This window comes from Planococcus citri, chromosome 2, assembly GCF_950023065.1.
Source record: "Planococcus citri chromosome 2, ihPlaCitr1.1, whole genome shotgun sequence".
In the NCBI taxonomy this organism is placed as follows: domain Eukaryota; kingdom Metazoa; phylum Arthropoda; class Insecta; order Hemiptera; family Pseudococcidae; genus Planococcus; species Planococcus citri.
Window position 1 is genome coordinate 70298465 of NC_088678.1, and position 21678 is coordinate 70320142.

At 34.5% G+C, this 21678-nt stretch overlaps 2 protein-coding genes across 3 annotated transcripts; one reads left to right on the top strand and one right to left on the bottom strand.

The window, feature by feature from the left end:
- Window positions 1-94: 94 nt before the first annotated feature.
- On the top strand, window positions 95-2876 carry LOC135837470 (carbonyl reductase [NADPH] 3-like). Its single transcript, XM_065352751.1, has 5 exons — window positions 95-1647; window positions 1726-1857; window positions 1959-2197; window positions 2287-2492; window positions 2628-2876. Exons 2-5 carry the CDS (start codon window positions 1726-1728, stop codon window positions 2735-2737), a joined length of 687 nt encoding a protein of 228 aa, XP_065208823.1. The 5' UTR covers window positions 95-1647; the 3' UTR covers window positions 2738-2876.
- A 1618-nt stretch (window positions 2877-4494) lies between these two features.
- LOC135837471 (phospholipid-transporting ATPase ABCA1-like) lies at window positions 4495-21197 on the bottom strand. Of its 2 annotated transcripts, XM_065352753.1 has the most exons (28): window positions 21024-21197; window positions 20851-20928; window positions 20404-20759; window positions 19222-19431; window positions 19028-19116; window positions 18769-18930; window positions 18194-18434; window positions 17753-18102; window positions 17418-17664; window positions 17169-17323; window positions 16927-17082; window positions 16767-16838; window positions 15503-15641; window positions 15174-15420; window positions 14763-14836; window positions 14567-14676; window positions 12454-12682; window positions 12144-12376; window positions 11764-12052; window positions 11563-11685; window positions 11245-11463; window positions 10894-11154; window positions 10355-10438; window positions 6286-6524; window positions 6016-6163; window positions 5727-5937; window positions 5420-5645; window positions 4495-5330 (listed from the first exon to the last, which is right to left on the bottom strand). In XM_065352753.1, the coding sequence occupies exons 3-28, from the start codon at window positions 20702-20704 to the stop codon at window positions 5148-5150; spliced, it is 4998 nt and encodes a 1665-aa protein (XP_065208825.1). In that variant the 5' UTR covers window positions 20705-20759; window positions 20851-20928; window positions 21024-21197; the 3' UTR covers window positions 4495-5147. The 2 variants fall into 2 exon arrangements, with proteins under 2 accessions (XP_065208825.1, XP_065208826.1); XM_065352754.1 differs by lacking the exon at window positions 10355-10438.
- Window positions 21198-21678: the final 481 nt, after the last annotated feature.

Sequence of the window (21678 nt, forward strand, 5' to 3'; positions counted from 1 at the left end):
CCTTCGTCAACTTTTATTTTATATTTTTTACGATTGGAGGGCTTTGGGAAAGGTCTCCGTATAAAGAAGACAATATTGTTTGAAGGACCGGCCGGGAGGCTTTTTCTTAAAGAAAGACTTAGAAAGATTCTAATTTCGACCAGAAATGAAAAATTTTCAATTTTTTTTACAGAGTTCAATTTTTTCTAGATTTGGAATTGAAAAACTTGATGAAAATAGGTAGGTATAAAAAAACATGGAATTATTTTTTCATAAAATCCAATATCATAAATACCTCACCACTACATACTAGGTATAGCTGAAAAACAAACGTGGAAACTTGAAATTGATAGGGGAGAGACGCCAAATATGGAATGTTGCCTAATATGGAATGCGACAATATCTCGAATGTTTACCATCGAAATCTACCGGCGATGGTCAGAATTGATTAAGCTAGTGAAATAACCAGGCTATACAAGTTTTGGTGGTGATCCGTAAAGTTATCTGTGTTTAATTGACAAAAATGTGATTTGATAAAAAAAAATTTTTTCCTTAAAAAAATTTGAATTCAAAAATTTTAGCAGAAAATTGTGCGAAAACATTTGTATGAAGATAGGTTCTAGAAGTGAAAAGTGGATACTTTCAGAATATTTCATCAGTTTTTCTCGAAAGCTGCAAATAAAAAAGTTATGATCATTTTTTATTCAGATTCTTTGGGTAGCCTATTATGGAATATGTTGTGTTTCTTATTTTTTAAGTATTCTTTCGATCACACATGTTCAAAACGTTAGTAATTATGCATCTTAGACGTATTTTAGGTCTCAAGTCGAATAAATTCGATTAAATACGTAATTTTATACATAAATTTTTGAGAAAAAAAATTTTCCTTTCAGTCAAATAATTTCACGTTTTAAATCGATTAAAATGTTAGGTATATCAACAGTGAACATAGCTTTACTTCATTATTGCATTTCAGGTCGAATACATTCGGTTAACCACATCATTTTTACCAATATTTTTTGAAAAAAAAACATTCCATATTTGGAGACCATTTTTTCAAAGTCCGAAAATGACACTTTCTACAAAATTGGGAGTGGGGGGAAAAGTTTTTGGTTTTGAGAACTGAGCTTTTAGGGGGTGAAACTAGAGGGTTGCAGCTACCCATTGGTTGTTTGAGATCGCCCTTAAGTTGATTTGGGACTGAGCAATCTCAATTTTAAAGATGGCCTTCCATATTTGGCGTCTCTCCCCTAATAAATTTCCCGAAAATTCGCAGATACTTAGGTAATTAATAATCTATCTGATTCGTAATTCTCGATATTATTTTGATAAGCACCAATTTTTATAAAATCAAAATTTCTCAGATAAGAGACGACTTCAAGTATACGAAATATTTTTATTGATTAGTTGCAGTGGTGAGAGTTTTAACTTGGAAAATTTCAATTCATCTTATCATCGTATAACATTTTACGTACATGTTCACCTATTTCAATTTTGAAAAATCATATTCAACCTTACTGTTATGTGTTCAAATCACAGGTTACAGGTGGTAATAAAGGTGTAGGATATGCCATATTTGAAGGCCTTTGTCAGAACTTTTCTGGAAACGTATTCTTGACAGCTCGAGATGAAAAGCGAGGATCAGCTGCAGTAACATCTCTAAATCATGTAAGAATGACTCTCAAACGAAAGAATAGATAGGAGGACAGCTTATAATGTTCATCAAATTGTTTTATTTTCATGCAGATGGGCTACGATCCAAAATTTCACCTACTTGACATCACTGATGACCAAAGCATTATCAAATTTAATAATTATATTTTCCACAAATACGGCGGATTAGACGTATTAATAAATAATGCTGCGATTGCTTTCAAAGTGGGTTTGTTTTGAAACAACACTTGGTCAAGATATTTAGGTACCTACATACTTGAAAATGAAATGCGTCTATGGATAATAAATCTAATTTTTGAATTTAGGTTGCATCCACTGACCCTTTTGCTGCGCAGGCGAAAGAAACAATTCGAGTGAATTATTTCGGTACCAGAAAAGTCTGCGATGTAATGTTTCCTATTCTCAGACCACATGCCAGAGTCGTGCACCTTTCTAGCATACTTGGACACTTGCTTAGAATACCATCTGAAGCATTGAGGAAAAAATTATCCGCTGACAATCTAACCATTGATCATTTAGATTGGCTGATGTTAGATTTTGTGAGGTGAGAGTGAGAGTGGCTATCAGAGTGTTCAGTGAGCCAAAATTTATAGGTAATATTTGTCAAATTCTCTACCTACCTACTTTTCCTAGGTCGGCTGAACAAGATAAAGACGTAGATCTACATTGGGGAGCAAGTGCTTATTCTGTATCAAAAGTAGGTGTTTCTGCTTTGGCGAGAATTCAACAAAGAGAATTTCTTAACGATGAACGTGTGGATATTGTTGTGAATTCGGTGCATCCTGGTTACGTTAATACTGATATGACTAGTCATATAGGACATTTGACTATTGAAGAAGGTATTGTGCCATTTTTGTCTAATTATATCTAACAAGTGGGAAAGTCATAAATGCTATAAGGTACCTACTAAATATGGCTCATCTTTCCTAACAATGTAACATGATGGTATTCAATCTGATGCAATGTTATATCAGGTGCTGTATCCTCTTTGTATGCTGCTCTTCTTCCGGAAAACATTACCGAACCGAAAGGAGCTTATATTTTGCAAAATAAAGCTATCGTTGATTGGACTGCACCTTTTTAGAAATAAGAATTTGAACAAGAAATCGAGATGTCAACGTTATTTCCGTGAAAAATGTCATTGTTTAATGATCTACTTATTAGAAAAATAAGTATTATTTTTAATTGAAGGATTTTAACCATGAAATTAAATTTTCAAAAAATACCAACCAATGTAAATTTTTTATCAAGTATATTTTTTTTCAACTTTGGAGGGCTTTATACTTTTACAGGGCTGAAAAAACTGGATGAAAGTTTCATTTTTCAATAGCCTATTTCGAGTTTCAGTTTCAATTTTATCATTTTTTGTAAATTTATCATCAGAAAAAAATCATTTGTTAAAATTTTATGGAAATTACGACTTTCAAAAATCTTCTGGAAGGCCCAGAACTGCTCAAAACGGTCCGAGACCATTTTTCAATCGATTTGAATTTCAGCTTTCTTGGGCAAAGTGGTGAAATTTTGATTTTTTTCTCTACGTTTGACCCAAATTTGATTTTCAAGAATTCGCCAAAAATCGAAAAATGCACTGTTATCTTAGAAATGATAGGGATTAGCAGATGATAGTAGGTTTCATAACGATTAGGTTAATGGTCCATCTCATAAATATCACCTAAGGGGGGACATTTATTCGACTCCTAGCTAGCTCAGATGGGAGTCTAATTGAGTAATCACTATACTTCTAAGTCATCAAGTACATAAATAATCAACATTTAAATACCATTTATGTACACAAGGTTTATTTTGAGAAGATATTCACTACATTGGCTACATATATAACATATTGAGATATGTTATTACTTCGACGAATGTGCTCTATCTAAACAAATAGGATCGTACTTAAGGTACTTTTCCTAGGTGACTCATGCCAATTATACAAGGAATTGAGACCATACTGGCTGCGCAATGTACAACAACCATGTAAGCGAAATATGTCGAATTATGCGTAAGTGAGGAATCTCTGCTCCATCCCTTACGACGATTGACTTCATCTATTAATTACGATATAATTATAATTAATATAGTGGAGACACCACCATGTAAGTACCCACTTACCCAACACTGCTGACCGTCTCACCACCTCTTTCCCTTAGCCTACCCCAATAATAGTGGCTGTCGGTAGCTGCTTTACTTCGAAGAGACTCACGTATCACACGCATCCCTCTCAATGCCTAGGTACATCTCGAGTAGACCGCAAAATTAGGTATAATCGTCGGATTAATACCATTGTAATTATTAAACGACGATTACGATTAGACTTTAATTTAATCTAGTCCACACGCGAGGTGGGTAAAATAACAAAAATAATACTACTTAGGCCGAAGCCTGTCTTCGTATACAGATTACTCCCTGACCACATACTTCGACGAGGATCTTGCCACGGCCGATTGCAAAAACCAAGTGAAGAGACACTCGTATCGCCAGAAGCTCGTGCCTCCTTGGCGATTGACAGATGTCTTTCACACCCTAATGTTTGAATACTTTCCCACGTACTCGGTACCTTTTATTACCCAATAAAGATAAATCACATCGCGTAAAAGGTAGCCCTAAGAATAATCACCAAGCAGGTGGAGGCAGATTGCACCATAACAGCACTTCAATACCTGAAATATTTGGCTGATGAGGTATGTACAAATATTTTTACATTCTCTGTTTATTCAGCGTTGATCAGTTCGAAAAAATGTTTAGCGTTCAGCCAGTTGAGAGATCTTCCTTATGAGGAAACTCTCAGTATAAAAATAAGATGCTCTTTCATACGTGAATAATTTAATACAAAACACAAATGAATAAGAAGCTTTACTTAATTTTTAAAAAAAAGAAAAAAAGAAAATGCATAGTAAATGCTAAGAAACAGATTCCCTTCTGTAGTTGGAACTTTCATTTAGTAGGTACCTACGTACAATTTATTTAATCAACCAGGTGATTGAAATAAGTAAGTAGGTACCTATGTATTATAAATAAAAAACGTTTGATTAAATAAAATATAATCTATTAGGTATAATTTAAATTTACGTATCTTGAACACAAACTATTATTGCTTTCCAAAACAGCAATAAAATTTCCACCCTGAAGCAGATTAAATAGGTACTTTGGCAGGAACAATTCCGTACTCATTCCTCGAGTACATACACAGTATCACAGTTCAACCTCAGTCATCAATTATCATAAAACATTAAGCCTAGGCAAGTAAGTATAAAATTATTGTGAGTTAGGATCTACAAAATAGGAATAATCGAATAGCTGACTAGTTTGGGTAGATTGGTAAAACAGAAAAGATTATTTAAAGAAAAAAACACACACTTTGTACAAATAAAAAGCTCGATTACATAAACACGAAGCTCGTTATAAATAAAAATAAAGCTCTATAAAGACGGCATCATAATTATTTCCATCCATCGTTTGAAACAGTCTTTTTAAATTTACAGCTAAAAATATCATTTTTTAGATTTCGTATCCGCGTTTTTCTTCGCAAATGAGATGAAAACTTCCTCCAAAGTTGTATCGGTTAGTACGTAATCTTCAACCAACCTAGCATAGCGTTGCTTCAGAGTTTCCATTTTTTCAAACAAGGACCACCAAGGTATAGATGTGTCTTTAATTTGATAATAAAGCAACCCCTGTAATAGATAAGAATGAAAAATTAACAGAACATAAGTAAGTTGACTCGGACTTAATGATCAAAAATTCAAATAAACTCGTCTCTCACCCTATGCTCGTCTTTCAAAATACAATATTCCTCTGTGAATGTCTCCAACATGGTGTTTTTCAACGCAGCTTTTTCTTCGTCGAATTCGGAACTATCGTTGATTTTTATCATAATTGAAAATCCTTGGGCGTATTGTTTCTTCAAATGTTGAGTAGTTCCGATACATTTCATAACGCCAGAGACCATTATCGTTAATCGATCACACAATGTTTCGCATTCCTCCATACTGAAAATAAAATAAGTGAATATAATTACGTGAAAATAATCGAAATAATTGTCTTCAAGTTCGTAGTAAATTAAACAATACCTATGAGAAGTTAAAATAACAGCTTGTCCGGCTTCTTTACTTTGTGCCATTACGTCGTACAAATTACGTCTAGAAACTGGGTCTACTCCGCTGGTAGGTTCGTCCAAGAATACTACTCTGGGATCTCCAATTAATGACATCGCTGTACATAATTTTCGTTTATTGCCTCCACTGTAAGTGCCACATCTTCGGTTCTGGAATTCTTCTAACCCTGAAATGAAATTTAAAACCGAAATGAATGATGTGCTTTTGACAAGAAATTAGGAAGTTTTCCAGTCTAAGTAGGTACCTATAATTTTGATCCATTTATCAACTAGAAGTTTAATCTCATTTTGGAAAACACCTCTCATGGTGGCAATCATGGACAACATTTCTCTTCCGGTCAGTTCTTCGATGAAGCAGTTGGTTTGAGGGCAATATCCGGCCATCGATAAATACTATGGAAAATGTAGAATTAGCAGTCTTAGGTAGAATTGGAAGGACGAATTTGGGCCAGTTTTCAAAGGCCACCTATGAAATTATTTTCAAGGGAAACTGTATCATTTGTTGGCATACTTACTTGCATCTTGTTAGCACTCAATTTAATATTTTCAATGGACGCATCTCCCAAGGTGGGTACAATTTCAGCTGTCAATATTTTGAACGTTGTGGATTTACCAGCCCCGTTCACTCCTAAAAGACCAAAACATTCTCCGGCTTGGACGATGAAATTCACATCAGAAACAGCGGTAAGAGGTTTGAACCAACTCATATAATTCTTACGTAACCCATCCACCAGCAAAGAAGCTTTATTTCTCTCTATTAAGTAAAACAGAATATCGTCAATTTAATTATTATTGTTTTATCTTAGAAATGATAGTGATCGGCAGAATGAGGTAAAACTACGCGTTACTATGTTAATGGTTTCTCTCATAAATATCACCTCGTCGTCGTGGTTCCTTATTCTTTACAGGACATTGGAAATCGCATTTTTGTGGTACCCTAACAGGGTGAGGCGTATGCCTATTGCCACTGCGATTATTCTAGGGAATCGACGTTGTTTCGAGTTTCCACTAATAGTTTCCCGTTGCTTTCTAGTGACATCTACACAAGCACCTTGGAGCTAGCCGGGTAGTTTAGAGACCCTGAGCTCCTCAGTGTTGACCTCTATAGACGCTTGAACCAGTTTCAGCCTTTTGATTCTGCTAACAGATGGCGTGCATTATCTGTTAGCTCGGCTAGACTGGTAGTCCCACGGTACTTGGCGTGTAATGTTGATAATTGCACAAAAGATTTTTTAATTACACGCACAAGCTTGCCTCTGTAGCTGGGTTTGAACCTGGTACCTCGTGAACGGAGGTCCGTGGCTCTACCTGCTACGCCACCGAGGGACTACAAATATCACCTAAGGGGGGACATTTATTCGACTCCTAGCTAGCTCATAGGGGAGTTCTCTTGAGTAATCAATATGATCTCTAAGTCATCAAGTACATAAATAATCAACATTTAAATAGGTACTATTTATGTACAAAGGGTTTATTCTGTCAAGACATTCACTACATACACGTTATTTATAACATATATTGAGATATGTTATTTATTCACTTGATGTGTTCTATACAGGCCAGTATGTAACGTTTCCATTTGGCAACTACGCTGTTTTTGCAAAAATCACACCAAATCTAAAAATTTTTGAACTAATAGATAGCATTTTTTATTCCCTACAAAAAAGGTTTACTGCACTTTTTCCATAAAAATGATATTTTTCGACTTACTGCGATGAACACAGGGATGTTCCGTCAAATAACTCAAGTTATTTTACTGTAAAATAACTGTGTAAAATAACGTAATTTTACATTGTCAAATAATGCGAATTGTTTGACACATGTCAAATAACTAAAAAAATGTAAAAAAACTACAAAAATGCTCAAAATCGAATTCTCACAAGCCAATTAACAAGTACTTATTTGATTTTGATTGAAGTTTCTGTTTCTTTGATGTTGGATGTTGAACTGAACTGAGTTTGATTTAACTCATTTGCGTTGATTTGAAATTTGAGTATAATTAGATTTGAAAGTTTTGTGAAAATAAATGTGAAAAGGAATGAGATGAGATCAAAGGGTACTGTTGAGAGAGCAATGATTGTGAAAACAAATCCGAATAATGATATTAATGAATAAATTTTCATTGACTCAACTGTGATTTTGTGTTTTAAACGTTATTTCATGAGATGAAATGAAAGTGTTACTCTTTGCAGCCTTACTGGTGGTAATTTATTTAAAATTTTTCCATTTTGAAACGAATTTTGACTCATAATCATTCATAATTCATTCTTAAGCTGAAAAATTACTGAGTTATCAGTTGTTATCAGTGAATTTTCCTTGTCTGTGATTGGCTGAATTATTTTACATTCTCAAATGTAATTTTACATATTATTTGACACTTATAGTTATTTGACAGTTATTTGACATGTAATGTCAAAAAAGTTATTTGACATGTCAAGGAACATCCCTGGATGAACATCAACATTACATCTTATGCAGAAATCAAAAAGTCAGCCCACAACGCCAAAAATCAACATTTTTTTCAAAAATGATACCAAGCTCAAAAATTATGGCATGAATAGAACCCTTTTTTAATTTCCTGCAGATAAGGTCTACTGCAATTTTTATGTAAAAACGATATTTTCTGAGTAATTGCGATTTATATCAACGTGTCGTCTTATGAAAAAATCAAAAAGTCAGCCCACAGCAGGTATTGGTATTGCCAAGTTTCAGTATACCGGCCTGGGCCCTGGTTCTATCCAGACAAATAGGACAGTACTTAAGGTACCGTCAGGTGGGGTGACTTTGATAACGCTTATTTTTCTGCACGTTTTGATCTGTAGAGCGAGTAAAACGTCGAATTACATTTTTTTTTGAGCGAAGTGGTTACACTGATGTTGAATTGATACGATAACAGTGTTGAGTTGGTAAATAATTATTTTCGTCCCTGCTTTTAATCGAGTTTTTTAAAAGTGGTAATTTTTCAAGATTTTTCATCACTCAACAAAAGTTGATGTTATAGTATTTTCAGATATGTAATAGAACATTGGCTGATAATCTATCGTAAAGCTACACTCCTTGGGAAATATCTCCAAAAATTTTGAGTTTCTAGGTTGAGGTGCCTTTCATTTTTTAGGCTAAAAATTTAAGTTTTGAGACTAACGTGAAAAACAATGCCATTTTCGGATTCAGTGTGAAATTTCATTCCATTTTGATAGGTCGCAAATGTATTTTATTGAATATCTAAAAATTTTGTTAAAAAATTGAATTTTATAAAAAATTGAGGAAATACAGGGGCTTTTATCGCTTTTTCAATAATATGATGACTTCCTGTGGGCCAAAATGGATGAAATTTTGTATGGTAGGTCTAAAGGTGATGAGAAATCATTTTTTGAAAAAGAAAGTACCCCTATCAAAGTGACCCCATCTTGTGGGTGACTTTGATATGGCCTTTGAGGGCAATTTTGAGGCACAAAAAAAACAAAAAGGTCATTTGGTGCGTTTTGACGTTCTTTACACACTGAGTGGTGCAATTTTTTCGAAAACATCTTTCTACACCGCACAGAACAGAAAACATTTTTTTTTAAATCAAAGTGACCCCGCTTGACGGTACTCTTCCTGGCTAATCATGGCAATTATACATGGAATTGACACCTTACTAACTAAGCAATTTACAATAGTTATGTATGCAAAATAGGTTAATTTAAGCGTAAGTGAAGAACCCTTGCTCCATCCCTTACGGCGAATGATGTCATCTATTAATTATGATAAAGCTATAATTAATACAGTGGAGACACCACCATGTAAGCACCCACTTACCCAACACTGCTGACCATCTCTCCACCTCTTTTCCTTAGCCTACCCCAATAATAGTGGCTGTCGGGGGATGCTTTACAAAGAGACACACATATCGCACGCATCATTCAAGATACCTAGGAATATCTTGACATGACCGCAAAAAGTATAATCGTCGGATTATCACCTTGATGTACTAATTAATTAATAGCAACGATTACGATTTAATCAAAACATTATCTTAAACACACGCGGAGTGGGTTAACTGAAAATAATATTACTTAGGCATACACCTATTTTCATATACAAATTACTCCTTGACCACATACTTCGATGAGGATCTTGCCACGGCCGATTGCAAAAACCAAGTGAAGATACATTTCAATAGACAGAAGCTCGTGCCTCCTTGACTATAGAAATGTCTCGTTCACACCCTATTATTATAATATTTTCCCACGTTACTGGTACCCTCTTTGCTAAATAGCAATAAATCACATCGCGTAAAGGGTTACCCTAAGATCTATCACCTAGCAGGTGGAGGCAGATTGCACCATAACAATATTTTCAGTAAAATTTCACATTTTAAGGATAAAAGAACCAAAATCCAATAACTAATATTCAAGTTTTACTAGGTACCTACCACAATACATAAGCTAGCAGGAGCTACATACTTACCTATAATAAGCATGTGTGGTGAGTTATGCCTACATTTAAAAAGCTTTTTCAGTACACACAAAGCTGCCAACTACAGCTAAAATTAAGATTTTATAATATTCCAGATAATTAATCGGAATTTTAATATTTTTATACCTCGTAAAGGAATTTTTTCGCTCATTTCCATCGATAATTTGCCATATATCGCGTCCCTTTCGCGTTTCGTCAATAAAACGTAGTCTGCAAAGTGGCAATTTTTAAAGTTAATAGAAATAAAAACTTTTTTGGGACTATTTTTCAACATTCACAATTCACAACGTAGGTATCTTCATCCCCCCTCACTTCCTCCAAACGATGATGAAAAAGAAGAGCAATTTTGAAGATTCAGGTAGGTACTCGTATTCACACAATATAAGTATCTTTCCAAATCGTTAAAATAATTTGAGAAAAACTGAAAAAAAAAATTGTCTAATCTATTAATTCCACATTGGGGAATTTCTAACCATCATGCACACAAATCTACGAAAGTGAATAGAGAACACAACAAAGTGTTGGAAATTCAAAAACATGCAAAGGTGTAAGTATACCTAGTGTGATTTTTTTTTGTTTTTACAAAAACTGCCAAAAATTTTCAAAAATAACCCTTAGCAGTTTTCAACAATCCTGCAAATTGTAAAAAATTCAACAAAACTCACCCGATATATCTTCCTTATATTTTTGCACCTCTTCGTATTCCTTTTTCACGTCGTCGTCGCCATTATCAGGGTTAGTAGAGAAAGTTCCAAACAAATGATTCCTCAAATCTCTGAACCAATAACGAACGTATCCAATATTGATGACAGACAGTAGGGTGGCGTATAAAACAATATCGAATATTAAAAATATCAATTCTAACAGCAGTCCGTTTTCGTTCTCGTCCGATGCAAACTCCAAGTACGATTTAATTTTCTGCGCCTCTAATAAAACAATAACAACAAACTCGTCATAATTATAGAACAAAATGTTGCCTACCTACCTATAGTAAATTTTAACAAAAATCAACCTACTTTCACAGTTTTCTTTCGCAATAGCATTCGAACAATACGAACACTCAGCATTAATTTGGAAAATGATCATAAACTTGATGAATATTAACATGAAATTCAACGTCGGAACGATGTAAATTACACCTTTCGTAAAGTAGAATAACATTCTATAAAAGAAAGTAAATTCTTTATATGCTTTTTCGGCATTTATTGCGAAAATCACCCATACTATTATACAGCCTGAAAATCGATACCAATATTAAGTACTTAAGTACATAAATAAGGGAGAACGACGAACGTAGAAACCAAAAAAATAAACAATAATAATTCGACGCGTACATATCGAGTTGAAGATAAAAAGTAAAGTATACGATCCTTCTTTGGAACTGGATAAATAACCGGTCACGTAGATGAAAAGTAATCCGGATATTCCGTAAAGAATTATAATCAATGCGAACACACCTGTAAAATTTTACATTCTTCGTCACAATCTTATTCTATGCAAACTTTTATCTCTCAATCGAAATACTTCATACTAACCGAGCGACGTATCCAGACTAAGAAAAGACGAATTATCTATAATTTTATAAATTCCTACACGAAGTAACGTCAGAAACAAAAAGAACACTACATCGAACAGCAGGGTAGCGAACCAATACACCAATGGAAAGACATGCGACATCGTTTGAACATGTTGAAATCCGTCAATTCGTTCCATATTGACAAATGCTGCGAAGTAAGCGGTTAAATCAACCGTGTAAAATGGCACTGCGATAAACCACGTGAGGTAGAAGACAATGGCCAATTTGTTATCGATTCCGCAACTATTCTGTAAATGAAATAAGTACAGGTATTTTACGTTAGGTGGATCGTTTCAAAATTCACGTACTTATTAGAGCAATTTTAGTTGTAAAGCTTACATGGCTGTCAACACCTCTTGATCGTCGTACAGGATGATTAATTGTGTTAATTTGGAAGCGACTGTCATTCGTGATACTGCGAAGCAATACGTTCGTATACGTAGTGATGGTAATTGGAAACGAATGTATCAAAGGAGGATTACTTAATACTTTTATTCCCGTTGAATTCACTTCAAAAGCTGATATATAATCTCTATTATATTTCAAAATATTGCTTCCATATTGCAGTAAATCTACACAACAACGTGAAAATAACGATCAATTAATTCTGCTAAGAGGTATCGTATTGAAGGAATCGAATTTCCCAAACCTTTTTCAATCGGAGAAATATGGGCGTCCACCAATAAACCTCCTTCTTCGGCAACATATCCTGGAAGGTGTTTGGCAAAACTGGAATCAGGCACGTTATTCTTTAGCACAACTATTGAACTAGGATAAGAATCCATTGACAAATCTAAAGCTGGTTCCGGTGAAAGCTCATCTCCAATCTTACTACGACCACTCAATACGAATATTCCGACCAACGATGGTAGAATAATCTGCGACAAACCGTAAAGAAATGTTCAAAATGATTAAATTATACGTGTATTGTTATTTCGGTGAAATATAAATAATACTCATAAAGAAAAAAAAATCGAAATCAGATTATCAGACTTTTATTTTTAGTATAAGTTGATGAGAAATAAAAAACATAAAAATGAAACTCCTGTATTTACGGCAAACTGGTTATGCAATTATATTAACATCTCGGTTACTCGACGTTGTATTTGGTATTAAAAAGGAAAATCGCCTAGCATTGGCCCTCCAAGGTTCTTCTAGGACAGGTGGAGAGGGGGGGAGGTGGTCCTTATTTATACTTGATGGGACAATTTTTTTTTTTGGAGGACTCTCCCCCACCCCTTAGTTTGTTGCCACTCCATAAGAAAATAACACATGTCATTTTGCCGACAAAAACTTCGAAAGAGCACCTTAAATGGCGCGAGCGAAGTGAGGGCAACAGCTTTGGAAAATTTATAATTCGAAAAACAGAACGTCTTTAATTTAAAAAAAAAATTATAGGTTTTTATGATCTCAACATTTTAAAAATTTAATCAATAGGTAACTTTTTGAAATTCCAAGGCTCGTGTTCATTTTCTTCAAAAAAAGAAAAAAAAGTCATTTCGATAACCCAAAAAGCTCGAAAAAGTAACCGAAAGTGACAAAACATGGGCAAAACCTATTTTTAATGCGAAACTCGATAAGAAACGTGTACAATTTTAGCAAAAAGTAGGATTTTTTGGAAATTATTGCCAAGAATGTACTTTTTTACAAACTACATGAAAATATTTTGCAACTTTTTGAAAAAAAAACACAATTTTTTCGCAATTTTGGGCAGACAAGGGAGACTTGAAAATTTTAGCAAAAGAAAGGGTTTTTTAGCTTTTTGTGGCGAAAAAACGATGCATTAGAACAATTATTTTTGTAAACGATTGAGAGTTTTTGAATTCAAAAAACAACACAATTTTTGGCGAAAAAATAAAATTTTTGACAATTTGTGCAAAAGGCGAGACTTTGCTATTTTTGAAAGAAAACGAAACTCCGACAATAATTTCAGCAAAAGGTAGGGCTTCTTAGCAATTTTAGGCAAGAAAGCAAAACTTTTTCTACTCGTGCTGATGAGTATTTTTTGAAAAAATTTAACTTTTTGAAATTTTTTGAAAGAACTGGAAATTTCTAACAAGAAACGATACTTTTTTTCAAATGTTAAAAAGTGAAATTTGTCTCAAATTTCAGCTTTCTAGGTCGATTTGGAGAAATTTTGATTTTTTCCCCTCATTTTTATCCCAATAATTTTCAATAATCTATCAAAAATCGAGAAGTGCACTTAAGCACCTGAAATTTTGGCTTGTGATGCAGAAAAACTATAATTTTGGATAAAAATCCGAAATTATGCTCATGTTAGTCAAACTAGCAGAACGATATTATGTATTCTTGCACCTTCAAATCTTTATAACACACAAATCGTTGTATTTCACATATGTTAATAAAATTGCATAACCAGTTTGCCGTAAATACGCAAGTGCATCCCCATGACTTACTTTTTAACGACTTGAACCAAAAATGGAGACTACGTATTATCTTTATTTCGGTCAATTTTGTTTTGTAATTTTTATTTGATGGTCCGTAATTTATTTCGAAACATCTAGTGAGTAAAAGGGTTAAAATTGAAAAGCTGGGAATAACCTATCGAGATATTATTCAATTTTTTTTCAATTCGGTCCTTATTTAAATTTCCAAGAGTAAGTACATAAGAGGCTGGGAATGAACCAATTATTGAAATTACAACATATTTGTCATTGAGTAAATAGCTAGGTAATAAAAAAAAAATAGCAAAATCAAAAGATTACAACCGAAAATTCTTGTCGATTTAAAGGTTTACTCACTCGATTGAATATGGTGTACAGATTACGTGACGTATAAAGACACTTCTTCGCAAATATGGCCTTAATTTGTTGCAAATACAAAGACGCACCTTTAACATACCTCAGATGACCTAAAGACAAATTGAAATACTCGTATAAACATTGCAACTAAAATGTTTGCGAAAGAAAAAAATCAGCACTAATATGGGCTCATTACTCGTTCCAGAATTGGAGTCAGTAACTGTCTTGTGATTGGCTGATTCCGCATCATAAATAGAAACGCCTCCAACTCTGTAATATGAATATAACACAATCAAATAAATGTTACAGATATTCAATCACAAATTCATAGGTATTTAATTCAAGAACATCAAAAAGCACAAAATTTTGACGTTAAAACTTATTAAAAAGTGATTTTCGATGATTTTTGAATTATTTTCCTCGTTTCGGTCGGACAATTAACTTCAAAATTCGTCGAAAATCACTTTTGCTCACTACCTAGTTGAATAAATTTGCTCAATTGAAATTTCCAGAATGGGAGAGGGGGGTTCATAGGGCCATAAAATTGAGAAAATACGAGTATGAAAAGACAGAAAAAAAGTTTAGTCCGGTGGTGCTTGGAACTTACTTTAAAAATACATGTTCCATTGTGGTAGCAGCCACTCCCAAATTTCGAATACCCAATCGCAGTTTTTCAGCTTCCAAATTTTTAAAAAGTGTCGGAAATTTACTGGTTTCAGTTAACGGTAATTTATATACGGTTTCTGTGGGTGTGTCAAGTTCTCGACTCGCATCTGGTAATGCAGCTTTAATCACATTATCTATGGCAGCCGAATCTCCACCGTCTTTGGTGATCGTTAATTCGTATCCGGTACCTGAGAAACATACAAAATTCAGTCTGAGAATTGTTATGACTAAAGTAAAGAAAATTGGGATAAATATTTAGTACCTACTTACCATAAGCTTTTTTCAAAAATATTGGGGTTCCATGACAAACAATAACACCGTGATTCATGATTGCAATACGGTCTCCCAAAGCGTCCGCTTCTTCCATATAATGCGTTGTAAATATAACTGTACGTTGGCCTCGTAAATCCTACAATTGAAAAAAAAAAACAATAATTTACATAAAAGAAACGAAAAATGGAAGTTGCGTTCCTCAATTTTTTTTCACACTAAGGAATCATTTTATTGAGGATGGTGTTTCTTAAATGAATACCTATCCTATCAGAGAAATTTTTATTTACCAACTTTACTTAATTTAAATTTTCAATTTCAATTTTTTCCTCCAAAAAAAAATGTTGGAAGGATATTGACAAAATTCGGTAGACACCTTCATTTTGTGCTGAAAATCACGCACAGTAGTTCATTGACCTCCCTGTTTGGCTTTTTAAGACCGTCTGCAGTTTAGTCTGGCCCTGTAAGGTCAAGGTCATTGACCTGTCCGGCCAGGTCTTGAAGGATGTCTGTCATCCTAAGGTCATTGACCTGTCTGTCTGGGTTTTGAAGGTCATTTGACATCTAGTCTGGTCTTCTAAGGTCATTGACCCACCTGTCTGACTAATTTTTAGATGTAGTTTGGCATCTGGTTTGGTCTCTTAAAGTCATTGAACTGTATATCCGTTTCTTTAAGGTTGTTTGGCATCTTAAGGTCATTAAACTGCCTATTTGGCTTTTTAAGACCGTTTGTAGTTTGGTCTGGCCCACCAAGGTCAAGGTCATTGACCTGTCCGACCCGGTCTTGAAGGCTGTATGGCATACCAAGGTCAATGACCACTCTGTATAAACCACAAGTTGACCTCTCAAGGTCATTGACCCACCTGTCTGTCTGGTTTTTAAATGCCGTCTGGCACCTGGTCTGGTCTCTTACGGCCATTGAACTGCGTGTCTGACTTTTTAAAGTTGTCTGGCCTCTTAAGGTTATTGACCTGTCTGTCTGGGTTTTGAAGGCCACTTATTGACCATCAGTCTGGCCTTCTCAGGTCATAGGCCTACCTGTCTTTCTGGCTTTTGTAAGACGTCTGGAGTATTATCTCTCCTCTTGAGGTCATTGACCTGTCTGTCTGGATTTTGAAGACCGTCTGGAGTCCTGTCTGGTCTCATAACGTCAGAATAACTTTGAGTTTTGGAGGTACCCCAATAAATGTATGTAACTCAAGCTATTCACTTTTTTGACGATTGGTAGAAAAATCATACTTACATAGGTAGGTAACATACTAACCAGCAATAAATCCCATAATTTTCTCCTCGATTGCACATCCATCCCAGACGTCGGTTCGTCTAATATCAGAACCTATGACAGCAACGAAATCACAAAATAAAATAATACGTTAATTATCAATTCGAATAGGTACTCGAAGTGCCCTTCGTTTCGTACATACTTCAGCTTTTCCCATCAAAGCGATAGATAGACACAATTTTCTCATCATTCCACCTGATAATTGTCTAGCCAAGCAATTCTTCTTCGACTGCATTTCCATCATCGTCAAATATTCATTTGCTTCAGCTAGTGCATCCTCTTGTGAAATACCTTTCAACTTCACCACAGCCAGCATTAGTTGATACGTAGGTAATAAATGAAGGAAAGAACGACCAAAATATTCAGTAGGTTTTTAAAGCTTACTCGTCCAAAAAATAACAAATGCTGTAAAACCGTTAAATAAGGCAACGTTCGATTTTCTTGAGGGCACATTCCTAAATTTTGTCTGAATTTATCCATATTCTCGAATATATCCATGCCTCTAAAACGTATCGATCCAGCACTGGGAGAACTCAATCCTACAAACAAATGGTCGGTGTAATATTCGATCCATTTACAATCGAGTAGGTACTTACTAGCTACATCATCACATCAATGATCAAATCGTTTTACCAGTCATTATCGACATAGTAGTTGTTTTTCCGGCGCCATTATGTCCCAGCAGAGCAGTCATTTCACCTTGATAAATATTCATATTGACTCCTCTAACCGCGTATACCTTTCCGTAATTTTTATGCAAATTTTTGATTTGTATCGTAGATTCTGCATTCTGCGGAGGCGGTTCGAAAAACTTGCTATCAGAATCAGTTAAATTCTGCAACGGTTGATTGTCGTTTTTGGAGAAATACGAAAATAAACCCTGAAATAGGAAAACCATTATAGAATACTTGGATGTAATAATTCCTTCCCAAATCAATTTTCAAATTAAGTATCCAGTAAGTAGATACCTTGAAAATGAAAAAAGGTGATTTACGTGCTCCAAATTTTCCAGGATTAATGGCGTTTATATAATACGCCAAGAAGCAATACAGACAGGTGTCAACCACCAACATGAACAAGCAAAACAACAACGAAACCGAATTCTGATCATTTTCAGATACAAAGACAGATGACCAGGTGAATTCAACACCATGCATCTCGTAGTAACGTATCCTGGAAAACGCCAAAATAAACGCACCCACAGGAGTGAAAGTTATCAATCTTAATGCTGGATTATCGGCAACATTGTTCATCATCCAATTAATTCCAGTCAGCAGACCCAAGAAACAAAGCGTAAATATTGACGAAGCTGAGGAGGCTGTAAAAAAAAAAAAAATCATGATCTTATTAACACTCTTGTTCTATCAACATTCACTCATTTGCTAATACGAGTAGGTAAGTGTACAAACTTTTCTGAAAAATAGCAGAAAACATAAAGCAGAATGAAATATTCGCTACGCAGTAAAGAATTAAAATTGACCACAAGACGGTAAATTGCACAAAGTGTAGAGCTTCTGATCCAGATCCTTCAAATGGATACGTTAATATGAAGGTTAGTATCGTCAGAGAAATTAAACTGACTATCAAGGCGTGAACAAACCAGCCTAACCACATCAGCCATTCGTCGAGTCCGGCTATTTTCATCAATTCCTGAATAAACATTTAAAACAGAGTAGGTAAAAATATGTACCTTTACCTATAATTGGGCTCTTATTCTCCAGGGAAAAATGCGATCTGGTCAGATTCAATCAGTCATCAGGTTTCCTCTATGGGGTTTGAGTGATCCGGCCGTATCTGGTTTGATCAATCAGATCTGGTCAGATCCAATCAGATTGAGGTATCCACTATTGGATCATACGAGTATACCTAAGATTTGAGCAAATTTAATCTGATCAAAACCTTGACCTGATCAGATCTCATTTTCTGCTGGGCTGAGACTCGTAGAGCAACGAATAGGTACTCTGAAGTGTATTTGACACTTTACCTTAACACCGCTGTCTTTTTCTTCAATAATATCTCTGATTAAGGGAATCGATGTAATCAGTATGACAAAAACGACAATAAAACCAACTCCTAAAGACACCCAAGATCTTGGACTATTATCTGACGTATACGGCGGATACGGAAACCGCTCAAATTCTACCTGCTGTACAAGGTAAAAAAAAAATGCAAATCAGCCATGTCACACACGAAATAATTTGCAGTATATAATTTATCAGGCAGATAAGTACAGGTAGGTATACCTTAAATGGATCACTTTGGTTTGTTTTCATTTTAACGAAATAATCATTTATTAACAATTGAACAGCGCAGAATCTATTGAAAAAATATGCTGAAACATTGAAATTATTCGATTATTTCACAAAATCACGTATGTAGATTTGGTTTTAAACTACATAACCTAGGTAGGTACTTTTGAACATAGAAAAATACTTACGATCAAAGTACTGTCCAGAAGACGTTTCTATCTGAGGATAAAATGACCTTGTATTCCATTCATCATTATTTCTTATAACGTAGCTTAATCCATCGGGTAGTGATTCATTCGAGGTGATATCTTGGAAAAAAATTCCGAATACATCCCATCTAGATTTATCACGCATAGTAGTTTCCAACTCAGCTTCGTTCGCCAATCCTTTCATTGATTCTTAATGTAAACAAACAATGCAAAATTAACAAAATCAGCTATCGATAATTAATCATGAACGCAAAAAATTGCCGGAGAAAAAAAAGGGGAGGAGGGAAAGCAGAAAAATGAAAAAATCAAGTCGTGTAAAAATTACATTAAAGAAAGTTTAAAATAGTGATCGTTATAAAATGAAATAAAATGTTGGATTTGACCTAGTACTCCCCAATACCCAACAAATGGTACATCAGACCATATCATCTGCTAAAATTGCTAGTAATTCGCCAAAAATTAACTAAAAAAAAAATACCAGTAATTTACTAAAAAATTACCAGTAGGCAGTAATTCACCAAAAAATTACCAGTAATTTACCGAAAAATGACCAGTAATTTACCAAAAAATGACCAGTAATTACTAAAAAGTTACCAGTAATTTACCAAAAAATGACCGGTAATTTACCAAAAATTACTTTCATTTTTACAAAAATTGGAAATTTTTTCCAAAATAACGCTATCTATAAGAAAGTCCAAAAACTCAGCTGGGGCAAGGGCTTCACAAATTACTGCACAATTTATTTTTGATAAAGGACATCTTCTGAGGTCCTTATGAAGGAGGCTAGATGATAGATCTTTTTTTGGAATTTGGATACATAAAGCATAAAATCAACATGGACAGGAAATTTAAACTGTGTAGGTACTCAAAAGTTTAGAGGGAGGGTATAGGTAGGTGTCCCATTAAAGTTTCGTAACTTTTTGGACTTGAATGTAAGTAGTAATCAGAGATCAGATCAAATTATACCCAAGTACTATTTCTTAAAATTATACATTACCAACAAATTATAGTGTATTTTTAAGAATACCTACAGTCCTACACAAACGACACGTGTACATTTATCTGACAAGTGACAAGATGACAAATTCTTAGATAATCACATTTACAATTAGGTAATATTTTATATTGAAAAACTGAAAGTGTAAATAGGTAGGTACTTACGGACATCGTCTTCCATCTGCTTCATAAACTGATCAATTACAGGAACACTAGGAGCATAATACAATTCAACACCCAAGGTATTGAGACCTATTGAGGAGGTTTTTTTCGAATAGGAAATAGGGCTGTGGATGTTTTCAGGCTGTTGGGCGGTGTTGAACGATTTAGTAAATTCTCTTGTCATTGACATCATAGCGTAAGCGATTAAGATCGGTAAAGCGAATTCAATCAACGTTACGAGCCAGTGGTGCCGCCGCAAATGGTAATTCTTCCACATTAACAATTTAAACTTTTCGAAATTCATCTTGTTTTTAGTTGCCGATAGATATATCCAGCCTCTCAGGCATAAATAGGTATTACTGAAATCAAAATGAAAAATAATATTCAATTAATAGGTACCTATGTATTGAAATAATAGTTATTGCTAACAAGGTATTAAAAGAAGTTCACCTTTGAGATCTTGAAATTCATATTTCAAACACACATTTTCAAGCAGAGAATTGGATGAAACTATTTTTTGACAGGTTCCTTCCAAATAAGTTTAAAAATATTACTTTTAACTAATCAATGTAAAAATCGTTGAAACTGAAAATTCACAAATCCACATCAACGGTGACATTTACCTGATATCAATTTGTACCTATCGAAAACTCAAGAATTTGTTACCAGGAACGAAGTACCGCAAAACACATGATATTTGAATGTTGAAATTATGAAAATTCCTTCACACTCTCTAATATGAAAGTTTTCCTCTCGCTGTAAATTCACATTAGAAAGACGCCAAATGTTTCAATGTCGGCGCCTAGATGTTGCCGGCCAGCTGAGAAATAACAGATGATAACAAAAAAATCAATATACTACGAGTCGTAAAGAGGGTTGATGAAACAGTCAGGGTAGCAGTTTTATGTAGGGGTGGTTTTCAGTATTTACTCGCAGGGAAGCGAGTAGAGGGCGCAACCCATACATAAATAGGGTTGATTTGTGAATCTTGAGAATACCTACCTATGTGAGAGGCAAACCTGATTCTGAAAAATTGAGCAAAAACAAATTTTTGACCAGAAGGGGTGGGGAGTTGGGAAGATCCCTTTAAATGGGGTCGACAATCTCCTGAAATTGGTGAATCCAGCGAAACCTATCTAAACATTTTAGAAGAACCAGAGCAAAAAAAATGTGTAAGTGACTTTCAACTCAAAATAAAGGTCTTTACTGGATTTGGGTCAAAATCCTCAGACTTTTTTCTCGCTATCCACCCTGATTTATCATTCAAATGAAAATTGG

Bases quoted from the DNA above. Each gene is read 5' to 3' on its own strand.
- LOC135837470 (XM_065352751.1), top strand. From the start codon at position 1,726: ATGGGCTACGATCCAAAATTTCACCTACTTGACATCACTGATGACCAA. The intron at 1,858-1,958 runs GTGGGTTTGTTT...TTTTGAATTTAG, and splicing joins ATGCTGCGATTGCTTTCAAA to GTTGCATCCACTGACCCTTT. The intron at 2,493-2,627 runs GTATTGTGCCAT...ATGTTATATCAG, and splicing joins ACATTTGACTATTGAAGAAG to GTGCTGTATCCTCTTTGTAT.
- LOC135837471 (XM_065352753.1), bottom strand. From the start codon at position 20,704: ATGAATTTCGAAAAGTTTAAATTGTTAATGTGGAAGAATTACCATTTG. The intron at 19,432-20,403 runs GTAAGTACCTAC...GTTTACATTAAG, and splicing joins GCAGATGGAAGACGATGTCC to AATCAATGAAAGGATTGGCG. The intron at 16,839-16,926 runs GTATGTACGAAA...TTGCTGTCATAG, and splicing joins CTTTGATGGGAAAAGCTGAA to GTTCTGATATTAGACGAACC.